The sequence below is a fragment of the Pseudogymnoascus verrucosus genome (genome assembly GCF_001662655.1).
Source record: "Pseudogymnoascus verrucosus strain UAMH 10579 unplaced genomic scaffold scaffold_40, whole genome shotgun sequence".
NCBI lineage: Eukaryota > Fungi > Ascomycota > Leotiomycetes > Thelebolales > Thelebolaceae > Pseudogymnoascus > Pseudogymnoascus verrucosus.
Window position 1 is genome coordinate 230,411 of NW_017263691.1, and position 12,440 is coordinate 242,850.

Genomic DNA, 12,440 nt, shown 5'->3' on the forward strand with positions numbered 1-12,440 from the left:
TCTCGCCAGTATCGTAACAGAGGGATGCGATAGCTCTAAGCTCTCAGCACCAAAAATCATATGTTTCCTCACTTACTAACGGTCCTCTCAAGTACTGCTCTGTGTCACGTAGTCGAAGCGTGAGTCTAAATAGTGATCGTACATTGTAATTAATAAGACTTTAGATGCTCTCTTAAGGAGGGCATCCTTCATAGCTATATATCAGTGGAGCATTATATTCAAGCCATCGCAACGGCCTCTCTGATTTTATTCCCAAGTTTCTTCACCTATCACTAAGTTAGTACGTATATAACCACGCTCCCACATTGGAAAGACCCACCAAGTCTCCTCCCATCATCGAGAAATGATTCCCTGGCATACGCACACATCTAATCTTCTCCGCCGGAAGAAGAGAATCCCATAGGTTCGGCCCAAAATCGCTCCTGTTATCTAGCAGAAACAGCGCGTGTCCTTCTGGATATGGATCGGGTCTCGGGTCGCTCTCGTTCTTACACACACCGTCTTCGCACCAGATAGCCGTAACCGAGGGCGCCTTGTCTTTGGGGATACTAACGGCGTCGTATGTTGATAAAGCCGCGACTGAGGCAGCGAAGTGGGGAAGAAGCCAGGAAGGGAGTTTATTCGGGTCGCCATCGCCGAGCAGTCCGATGGATGCGAACCAGCGATGGAGTGAGGTTGGTAATGCTTCGATGATCAGAGGGCATGGCGCATCAATCATGATCAGATGACTGACTCTATCGCCCGCCTTCACCAACTGATTCGACATCTCGAAAGCAATGACCCCCCCGGCCGACCAGCCAGCCAGCAAATATGGCCCAACTGGCTGGCGACGCTTGACCTCCTGAATGTACTTTGCAGCTATCCCAGGAACGCCACAGGTGAATTCCTCACTTGTCTTCATGTATGGCGAATTGAGACCCCACATGGCTAGCCCTGGTGAAATCTCTGGGATGTCAGCGTAAGAGGTTGCTGAGCCGGAGCCGTCAGGAACCATCCAGAGATGCGAGGTGGCGGTGCGAATCTTTCCTTGAAGAAGCACAGACGTTGCGAAGCGCTCTGGCGTGATATTGGTGACTTGGTGTCCAGTTTCTTTGGGAGAAACTGTTTCTGTGGATATTGGTCGGGGTAATAGCTTTGGAAAAGATCTGGCAGGAATGCGGACAGGTTTGGGTGGCTGGCCAATTCCAAGCTTGCGCTCAATGTCTTTAATGGATGCGCAGGTGACGAAAAGATCAGCCGGCAGAGATAGGTCAGTCTTCTCTCTCAACTTCCCAAGAATCAAAAGAGCCATAAGAGAATCAACACCAAGAAGGGCGAGATCTAGTGCATGGGCGACTTCTTGCGTTGTGACACCAACTTCGACTGCGATAGTATTTTGAATAATCTCACAGAGTTGATCATCCTTGCTCAATTCCAAATCCGAATCATCTGCTGGAGTTGACAAGGGAGACATCTCCCCAAAATTAGGTGTGGAGCTATCACTATTAGGTGTGGAGTCATCAGTATTAGTATATAAGATAGAATCTTCCGTGTCTTCAGAAATCTCGCTGTCTGCTCTTTCAAACCTGGCCAGAAAGCTCTTGAACTGCCCGATTGTCGGGCATTCGAGGAAGATTGACGAGGGCAACTCGATCTCGAGCTTTTCTCGAACTGTGCCGCCTATTGTCAGCGACATAAGAGAGTCGACTCCGAGATCCGCAAATGTGATATTATCAACGAGCTCATCCATGCCAACGCCTACTTCTTTTGCCACGATGTCCATTGTTTGCGAACAGATAGTCACAAACTTCTTACTGGCAGGCTCCAGGCTCGTTGTGCTGTCTTGCGCAGTCTTGATTTTCGTAGTAGTCGTGGTTGTCTTGTGTAACGTAGATGTGGTCGGTATTGCTACAGCTGGTGATGGCTCAGCTACTGGAGCTTGGGCTGGAGGAGCCGTAACACCGACTGGTGGGAGCAAAGTATTTAGCACAGTGCGTAAGATGCACTGGAACTTTAGACCGCCAACGACGGCAACAATTCTACTGCCATCAAAGACATAGACGTCACCAGCAAGCATCTTTCCGCCAGCTGGTTGCATTTTGACGTATGAACGGTAAGTTTTTTCGGCAGAAAATGGTTCCGCGATGCGAAGAGAGTCCCAACCATGAGACACGTAGACTTGATTTCCTGAATCGACAGCATCGCTCCCGTTTACAATAAAGCCGGAGATATGTGCCACGCTATCAATCCAGTATGGACTGCATACGAAAGTACCATCTGTAGGTTTAGTCTGGAAGGAGATATGCGACGTTGCTTCCATGTTCTCACTGCAGAGAATAACTTCTTCCATACCGCGATACTTTGCATCGTAATCAACCAACGCAGAGAAGAGCTTGTATGCAAGGCCACGACCTATCTTACTAGCTTTGCCGTTTTTCTCGGCATTCTTGAGCCAGTCGACTCGATGTTGGATCAGGTAAGCTACTCGCTCCCATTCCGATAGCCAAGCAGCACAATCACCGAATGAGACAACGCAGTGAGCATGGTCGACGCGAGCCTTATCTGATCCGCTCGAGAAGATGAGTTTCGCAGAGCTGCGAGAAGCATCAATATAGGCAGTTAGCTTGAGAATTTGACTCGCGCCGTCTGGTCGTGCAATGAGTGGCTTGATTACTTCCATGCTTGCAACGTTGATGCCGATATTCTCAACATCCGGGCGCACAAGCTTATATCCATACTCGCACACTGTCATGGCCATGTCAGCATAGATTGATGATGGACAAAGACCTGCGCCATTAACTAAATGTCCCATGACGGCAGAGCGAAGGTCAGCTCTTGCCAGATCGGACTCGGTGGAGACAGTCGCCACATCGCCGTCAACCAAATCCTCAACAACCTTATGTACGGTTGTAGTAGAAATCTTGGGTTTCGAATCTTGGCAAGAGGCAACTTGACTATCACTGGCTCTTCCTTTCGTCAGACACCAGTCTCCAGTATACTGAATCCAGTAGTTCTTCTCATCGAAGGCATATGTCGGCAAATCCAAAAGCTGGACACAATCCAGGTGATCTCGATGATATTCATTCCAGTCAATATTGAAGCCTGCTGTGTGAAGAGTGGAAAGACTGTCGCTGAGCGTTTTATAAGCGCTCTCAGTCCTCCTCAGGGAAGAAACTGCCACAGTCTCCTTCCCAAGCGTTGACTTCACCATGCCTATGCAAACCGGATGAGGGCCAACTTCCAAAAATAGGGTCTTCTCATTGATCAGCCCAGCTGACCGAATTGAGTTTATACCGTCCAAAAAGTTTACTGGCTCACGAGCATGTCGTCGCAGATAGGACGCATTCACAGTTTCTCCTTCTCTAAGTTGCCTTCCAAGTAGCGTTGAGACGATCGGAGCTGTTGGAGCGTGAAACTGAACTGAAGCCGCCAACTTCTCAAACTTGTCGAGGATTGGATCAACCTGGGCAGAGTGGAAGGCGAAAGGTACTTTGAGCTGCATGCATTTAAAACCAGCTGCAGTAAGGCGTTCCGAGATGACATAAATCAGTGCTGTATCTCCACTGAGTACTGTCTCTTCTGGCCCATTGATGCATGCAATATTAATGCTTGCCTCGTCCACAGATTCTCTGATCGACAAGACTGAAGCCTTGACAGCAAGCAAGCCATGACTGCTAACTGTGCACTTCTCCATGAGAAGCTGTGCCCTCTTACCGATAAGGTAGATTGCATCACTGGCTGAGATAATGCCAGCTACATTGAGAGCTGCGTATTCGCCAAGACTGTGTCCGATGACAACGCTTGGATTGATACCCCAAGAAGCCCACAATCGGGCCATTGCCATCTCGAAGCACAACAAACCAAGCTGTACAACAACTGGTGATAAATCTTCCACGGCAGCAGCAGAACCATCTATAAGTGGTAAAAACGAGGGTAAGCAATACATGGCGGCAATGTTGTTGAACTCGAGCATGGTCTCCTTGAACAACGATGAACTCTCAAAGAGCTCCTTGCCAAGAGCAGCATAGTGCGACCCTTGTCCAGTAAACACAAAGACAATCTCTTGGGTGGTCAGAGGAATTGGCGTAATGTCTTCAGTCAACTTGTGCTTGATGAATTCTCTGACCTGAGTAATATTGAATCCTGTGACTGATATCCGCCAGTTGTGTTGAATTCGACGGGCAGTAGTCGTATACGAGATATCCGCGAGCGATGCCTCCGGGTGTTGTTCGATGTAATACATCAAGCGCTCAGCGTTCTTTATCACGGCAGATTTTGATTTCGCAGTTATCGATACCATATGCGCTGATCGGTTATCTGTCAAAAGCGTCTTCGTAGCAGGACCGTCCTCGAGCAACAGCCCAGAGTTTCCACCAGCAGCACTGAAGTTGTTGACAAAAACACGTCGTGGTTGGCCAGCTTTCTTAAGTAGAGGAGTGGAATGATAAGCAATATGTACATTCCTCTCTGCCAAATCTTTTGGGAACGTTCTATTGATCGTCTTCTTGATGCCAACGTGTGGAGGCACGGTATTCTTCTGCAGCATCATGAGAACTTTGATAAGTGCTGTAACTCCAGATGCCGCTTCTCCATGGCCCACATTTGCCTTGACTGAACCGAGATATAGCGATTGCTCTGCGCTTCTCTTCTGGTCTGCAGGAGCGAAGACATTTGTGACTGACTTCATCTCAGTGGCATCGCCGGCTTGAGTGCCAGTGCCATGCATTTCCACATAGTCTACATCCAATGGATCAACACCAGCCATATTTAGGATATTGCGATATAGAATCTCTTGAGTTCCGGCATGGGGATGAGTGATTGACACTGCATCTGCCGAATGATTCGTGGCCGTGCCAAGAATGACACCGAGAACATTGTCCTTATCTGCAATAGCATCCTCGAGTCTCTTGACGATGACAGTAGCACAAGCATCGGCGCGACAATATCCGTCGGCGTCGTTATCGAAGGTGGCACATGGCCCATTCTTTGACAAGAACTGTCCTCTGCTGAGGCCGGCGAAAATGTCAGAGTTGGTCATACAACTCAGGCCTCCAACAACAGCAGTATCGCAGTCCTTGGCCCACAGCGACGTACAAGCGAGTTGCATAGCCGCCATACTGGAAGAGCAGGCGGTGTCGATACTGAAACTTGGCCCACTAAAGCCGAAATGATAGTTGATACGTCCAGGTCCAAATGCGCGGACGCCACCTGTAATGAAGTATGTGTCAACCTCCTGCGCTGCATTGATTTCACGCCAATCATCACTGGTCTGTCCATAAAATGTACCAACTCTGTCGAGCTTTGTGGAGCGAGTTCTGTTTGGCACATAGCCAGACATTTCCAAGGCCTCATAAGCGGTAGTAATAGCCATGCGTTGCATCGGATCTGTTTGATGCGCTTCTCTTGGCGACATATTGAAGAAGCGAGGATCAAATAGACCTGGATTCTCAATCCAGGCTCCATAAGACGTATGACTCGTGTTCATAACCTTTCCAGAAGGGTCACAGTGAGTCTTCATATCAAATCGATCTGCCGGTACCTCTCTGTGTAAAGCGAGTCCCTTTTCGAGCAGTTCCCATAGCTTCTCATGCGTTGCAGCATCGGGGAAACGGCCTGCCATACCGACAATAGCAAGTTTACACCGCTTTGACGAACCATGGTCTCCTGTGTGAGGTGCCATACGATCCTTTTTTGAATGCGGTGCGCGGCGCAGATGAACCTCAAGACCTGTTTCATTCTTGAGTTGTTGTACTAGGCTACTAGCAGCTTGCGTTGGACCGAACGGTATAACGAGACACGATGAGCTTCTATAATTATTTGCTTGCGTCACACAGCTTGCTAAGACCCGCTGAAAATTTAGTGGCTCCAGAAGAATGTCTCGAATAACTGCTGTGATAAGCTTTTTAGGATCTTTTTCCGCAAGCCACTGCCCTGTTGAGCATGAAATGACAGGGAATCGTCGAGATGCATTTTTGAGAACTTCGCTTAGGTTAGAATCGTTAAGTCGCAAAACTGCCTCAATTTCAGCGGCGGAATAGAGATGTGATGCGTGGTACGGCCCATAGATAGGCAGTGGTAGTGGCCCATCTTTGAACTCATGCTCATCGACAAGCGCCTTCAACGTGGGTGGTGGACCGCTAAAAGCTATGCTCGTTGAAGTGATGGCGCTGATATATGCTTGACTGGTCGTTGTGTAGCCCTGGCAAAGTTAAGTCTCCAATTTTTGTTTGTGTGTAGTGATAACTCACCTTCGACTCGTTAAAATCAGCAAGTAGGGACCTTCCAGCTGGTTCATTAAGTCCCGGAACAACATAAGTCCAGCTCTTGGCCGCATCGCCAGATTCATGTATGTGCTCTGCAAGAGCAGAAACATGTCGTCCTGTTCGGAAGGCCAAAAGTACAAATTCGGCGCCAATGTTTACAAGAGCCGAGAGAGATGGTGCAATGGAAACCGCAACGGCGGCAATAAGCCCGGTGCAGAGGCCAACTGTCCATGTTTCCTGTGGTCTTGTAGCATCTTCCGGAACCTTTTCTGCTCGACTAAAGTATTATAAGCATCAGATAAGAGCAAGATCGTAGTGAGCACGTACTCGATATAGTGAGCGAGTTGTGTAGTAACAAGAAGAGCACTGTCTATTGCAGGATGTGTAACATCCCTGGTATGATATCTCTGACTAAGTTCTTGGATTGTAGTGAAAGATGGTATGTGTCGACGTTCTAGAGATGGGAGACGTTCGATCTCATTTTGAAGAGTAGAAGCAACGCGATTGAGGAAAGCATGTGAAAGAATACTTGGATTTCCATTACGGCAAAAGTCTGCAAGAAACCCCTGTGTGTCCAGAGACTGTTCTCCAAAGAGAAGAAATGATATTTTCTCGGCCATTTTGAGCACCAGTTGGACATCAGTAAGAATAATGGGACGCAGGGTTTGGAGGTGCTTTTAGGCTTATAAAGAGTAGAGAAAGTGCTTTACCCGACATGGCAATACTTCCATTATACTTTTAGTCACATTTAGCGCATCAACTCTATCGGTCGCCGAGCGCTGATTCAGGTCTATATCGTCATATACGTGGTACATTAGATCCAAAATTGCCTTGCGAGGCTTTGGTAGTTTCGTTATTTCCATCTATTACTATGGAAAGCCACAATGCTGGTAAAAGAAGCCCTCAAGCTCAATCGAGACATAATTGAAATCAATCCACACTTTAAAAAGAGACATCGTCCACCCCATTAGGGAAGCTTTTTACATGTCAAGACACAGCATGAAGATCCAATACCAAATGGAAATTAGGAAGCGCATGGACGCCGACCGAAGACCGAAGCTATAGCTACGAATTGAGCAGTACCACAGCCATCATCTCGAGCTTAAAGAGAGAAGACATCAGTCCTTTGATTTGCATTACAGGAACCCAAAAAATTTTCCTGTTGATGATTCAAAAAGGCTTAGAGTTTCCGGCGGACTTCGTGGACATCCCCATGGAGGTCCGAAAGAACACGGAGAGCCACAAATGAGCTAACGTCAGTGTTCAAGCCATGTGTGCGAGGTCGCAATGTCAATTGAAATATTAAAGAACTTCTTTAAATATTCTATACCAGATAATCCCCGTTGCCAATGAAGAGGTAAAGTAAGCACCTTTTTATAATAATTTGTATAGAGGGCAAGCTAAAATAAGGTTCTCACTTCGTCGCCCTACCCAATTCCTCGGTCACCTTCGCGCCCATTCTCGCTACCTCTCTCATCGGCTTTTGAGTCAGGAAACTGGTTCTGTTCTTCTAAAAAATCGGGCAGCTGGCTTTTTGAAGAGCTGCTACACTCTTTTCCAGAGGGCCTCCTACTTTCGAGCCTAAAATGCAGCCCTGGAAGCTGCTTGTGGACCTGGTTAGCTGCATTGCGGGGTATTAGTTTACATACTAATAAATGCAAGATCGGGAGTCGTACCAAAGTTCGAAGCGCAAGGCCTGGGCCGGCACGCTTACGAACTGGCTCGGTTCACGGTTGGGCCGGAACATACACGAAGTGATAAAAGGGATGAGATCATCCGTAGCAATCCCTACTCCCAGCGGGTTTCCGAGGATTTTCCCCACCGGACTTCCGTCGGGGATAGTGAAAATTTTGATATCATATAGACCGCCCAAAAAAACCTTCACTAGTCCTGTGTCATATTTTGTCGGGGCTGTTTAAGAACACGTCATTTTGGCCTAATCCTAGCATTCAGGCCGACCAGCAGCTGTTAAACTTCAATTCACCTCGGTCGTATAGGCTCACGTTGAGTTTCTGTAGTCGCGAAGCCTTTACTGCAGCGCCTAAATTCTACAGTTGATTTCCCCACTTACTGAAAGCTACTATGGGTTTATTTCTAATCGTACTGTTGGTTGTGATACTTCCATGCGCCGTAGCAGCTCATAGATGGTGGCATGATCCTTATCGTCGTATGCCAGCGGGAGCTCGAAAACTTCCAGGACCATGGAGTACGCATCATTTCTCTGCAGTAATCAACGATAATATATGTACTTACTGGATCCGCAGGCATGTGGTTTATTGGCCGTATTCACGATATCCCAAAAGAAAGAACGTGGCTTGGGTTCTACAAATGGGCGAAAGAATCAGGCCCCATCTACAAGCACGAACTCTTTGGCTCGACCCATGTCTGGATTTCCTCAGAGCAAATCGCGAAGGACTTGCTTTCGAAACAAGGGTCCATATTTTCCGACCGGCCACTGATAGATAATCTTCCTATCAACAAGACGGGCGGAGAGTACCTCCCTCTCTTGGGGGAAAATGGTATGCTAGACAGTTCCGTCTTTGTCAGGTACTGGATAAAATGGTAACTTGTTCTAATCTAGAGATCTGGAAGCACCAGCGGAAGTTTGGACATCTTCTCATGACAACAAGCTCAAAGAATGCTCAATACCACTATCCGGTCATTGAGACTAAGCGCCTCTTGTACAAGCTTCTCCTCGCGCCAGAGTCCTACAGAAGCCTCCTCGAGGACCACACCAGTCGGAATATCTCCCGTTTAGCGTGGGGCTCGCCAGATTGTTATCTGACTCTGCAACAAGTGACTATGGCTCTGTTGAGTGTGATTTCGCCAGCAGGCGCTCTCCCTAATGTAATCTCACCTCTCGCTGCACTCCCAGAATGCCTATCACCATGGAAGAGGTACGAAAAGCAGCGATATGCCTTCGAGCGGGAGTTCTTCCTCAACCAGATGTCGAAGGTCCGCAAAGAATGGCTTGCAGGTACAGCCAAGCCATCTTACATGCGCCTGTTCCTTGAGTCGCAAGAGAAGTTTCAAACTAGCTACGTTGAAGGTGCTTACCAAGTCGGCATGATGGCTATTGCTGGAGCCTTGACCATAGCTAGTCCGATGATGAGTTTTGTTCTCGCGATGGTTCAATCACCTGAATGGCTTGCGAAGACGCAGGAAGAACTCGATCGGGTATGTGGCGACAGATTGCCTGCAATGGCTGACATGGAGAATCTGCCCGTTTTGCGAGCCGTCGTGAAAGAGGTGCTGAGGTGGAGACCACCAGTTCCTACTGGTTTGTCGCAATATCCTACAATGTCTGACCGTTACTTGACTAACCATTTTGCAGGAATCCCACATGCTTCGACTAAGGACTATGTGTACCAAGGCTACTTCATCCCCGCTGGCTCTACTATCCACGCATTTGAATGGTAGGAATACGTGCAAGTTTAAACTTGGTGAAGATGGTCATGCTAACTTGAATCTAGGGGCCTCACCCGGGAACCAAGTATTTACCCAATGGCAAACACCTTCCTTCCTGACCGATGGCTAAATCCCTCTTACCCTACATACCGCGAGCCTCTCACCATCCACCCAAAACTCGAAGGGCACTCACAATTTGGGTATGGCCGCCGGACCTGTATGGGAGTCGACATCGTCAACCACGAGCTATTTCTTGTTTGCGGTGCCATCGCCTGGGCATTCAACCTAAGGAAGAAAATAGATGAGAACGGACAGGAGATCCCTCTCAATGATATGGAATACTCCAATCTGCTGATTTCCAAGCCAGCAAAATTTTCGTTCGACTTGACCTTGAGGGACGCGATGAAGGGAGAAAGCATTGTCGCGATGTGGGAAGCGGCCGAGAAGGAGGATGGAATTCAAAATGAACCGATTAATGTATAGTTCCTTTATGTTCTCTTATGTGGGTTGCCTGGTCCTATATGATGGTTTATTCGGGTTTGGGAGGAGTTACGGGCATATATCAGAGGTCTTGTTCTATAACCGTGCTTCGGAACATGTAGGGTGATAACTCTTTCTTCCACGGAGATCGTATATGTTCCGGCCCAACCGTAAGATCGGCCAGCTCGCGAGCTGGCCGGCCCATTCGCGAGCTGGCCGGCCCAACCGCGAAGTGGCGGTGTAGAATAGTATCGTAGAAATTGAAATCCTACCTCCTACCTCCTACAACTATAGTATAGTATAGTAATTATGGCTACTATTACTTCAATTACTCCATTTCCATTTGACGTACGCACTGCTTTTGAGGCCTATATAAGCAGCCCTACTTACTACAATCGAGAGCAATTCTCACACGAAAAATGGGGCCAAATACACACTATACTCGAGGATCCAGCTGCTTTTATTCTGCATAATAAAGAGAGTACAAACCTAAAGCACCATACACTCTCTAGCTTTAAGCTTGTTAATAATAAGCTATATAAGCAGAGTGATAGGCGGAGTGATAAGCAGCACCTACGAGCTGTAGTTCAAAAGGCTGAGGTGTTTGACGTTATTGCACAAGAGCACCTTAAGCTTCTACACGCAGGTCGGAATAAGGTATGGCCTACTATCAAGCAAAAATACTATGGAATAAAGCGAGAGGATGTAGAGTTTATACTTAAACGGTGTAAGAATTGCACTTTGAATAGGCCGAACACTACAAAAGCTCCCTTAGTTCCTATTATAAGTGGACGGGCGTGGGAGAGGGTTCAAATCGACTTAATTGATATGCGCCACGAGCCTTTAGGGCAGTATAAGTGGATTCTTCATATAAAGGATCACTTCTCAAAGTATACACAGCTATACCCATTGAAAAGCAAGCACGCAGAGCCTATTGCAGAGTGCTTTGCTCAATTTATTACAGCTTTCCTACCTCCGAAGATTATGCAGGCTGATAATGGGAAGGAATTTAAGGGGGCTCTCTTACTCCTACTACGGAAGTATGGAATACAGGTGATAAATGGAGCACCACGGTCGCTACAAACTCAGGGCCTAGTCGAGCAGGCTAATGGGGTTGTTGAGAATAAGCTCCGGGCATGGAAAATGGATCATAGGTCTACAGAATGGAAGGATGGGCTATTAGAGGTTACACTTGCTATGAACACCCAAATCTACTCTACAATTGGGTGTGCACCAGCTGAGCTTCTATTCCGGGAACGGAGCTCATATATCAATTGGCTCGATAGCTAGGCCCGGAAGGATCTAACAATCGGAATTGAGCAGGAGGACCCAGCTATGGGCCCTATTTTCGAGAGCGACCTCCAGTCTGAGCTTGAGTCCGAGACAGAAGCTCTAATCGACCTACAGCTCTAGCGAGTCCCTGAGCCTAGCTCTAGCTCTGAGCCTGAGCTAGAGCCTAAGCGAGAGCTCGATTCTAGGCTTCGAGCCCAGCCTAGAAACCGAGCTAGAGCCAGAGCCCAGCACCAGCAAGCCCCTAAGCCCAGAATCGAGCACTCTAGCTCAGAGCTCAATTCCGAGCCCAGCTCTAGCTCTGAGCTCGAGCTAGAGCGAGAGCTCAATTCCGAGCTCTGTCGTCTAGTTCCTACTCGAGCTCAGGCTCGAGTACTGGCTCAAATCCAGGCTGAGCCAGAGTTCTGTCTTGAGCTCGAGAACTCTAGAGCCCAGCGAGCCCCTGAGCCCAGAATCGAGCTCTCTGGCTTAGGGCTCAGAACTCGAACCAGAGCTGGCGCTAGAGCCCTGATCCAGCTTGGACCAGAGCTCGGAATTGAGCTCTCTAGCTCTAGGCCTAATTCCGAGCCCAGCTCTGGCTCAGAGCTTGAGCCAGAGCCAGAGCGAGAGCTCAATTCCGAGCCCCGGCGTGGGACCTGGGCCAGAGTTCCAGCTCAGCCTAGAACTGAGCTTCGGGCTACACCTAATCCTATAATTGAGAGAGCTATAGCAGCCACTCAACGAGCTAGGATTTCTATGGTGCGGAAGTATATAAAGAAGCATGATATTTAGCACTTTGATATAGGAGCAATAGTCTCTATAAAGGTTCCTCGAGAGGATAGAACCTCAACTGATAATAAGAGGCTATTTGCACGGATTCTAGAAGAGCCTTACCCTCATAGGTATCGGATTCTTACAGCTTCTGGTATTATACAACGCCTTATTCCTACAAAATCACTTAGAGTTGTAGAGCAAGCTCTATGGGCTGATATTATAATTCCTACTTCTACAAAGCAGATATCATTAGGGCTTGCAGCTAGA

At 47.9% G+C, this 12,440-nt stretch overlaps 2 protein-coding genes across 2 annotated transcripts; one reads left to right on the plus strand and one right to left on the minus strand.

Moving 5' to 3' along the window:
* Positions 1-124: 124 nt before the first annotated feature.
* Positions 125-6,862, minus strand: VE01_07867 (Type I Iterative Polyketide synthase (PKS); the record flags this gene model as incomplete). Its single annotated transcript, XM_018277298.2, has 4 exons — positions 125-266; positions 320-6,178; positions 6,228-6,519; positions 6,570-6,862. 4 exons carry the CDS (start codon positions 6,860-6,862, stop codon positions 219-221), a joined length of 6,492 nt encoding a protein of 2,163 aa, XP_018127983.1. The 3' UTR covers positions 125-218.
* A 1,253-nt stretch (positions 6,863-8,115) lies between these two features.
* Positions 8,116-10,253, plus strand: VE01_07868 (uncharacterized protein). Its single transcript, XM_018277299.2, has 5 exons — positions 8,116-8,448; positions 8,507-8,761; positions 8,824-9,522; positions 9,577-9,658; positions 9,716-10,253. The coding sequence occupies exons 1-5, from the start codon at positions 8,325-8,327 to the stop codon at positions 10,131-10,133; spliced, it is 1,578 nt and encodes a 525-aa protein (XP_018127990.2). The 5' UTR covers positions 8,116-8,324; the 3' UTR covers positions 10,134-10,253.
* Positions 10,254-12,440: the final 2,187 nt, after the last annotated feature.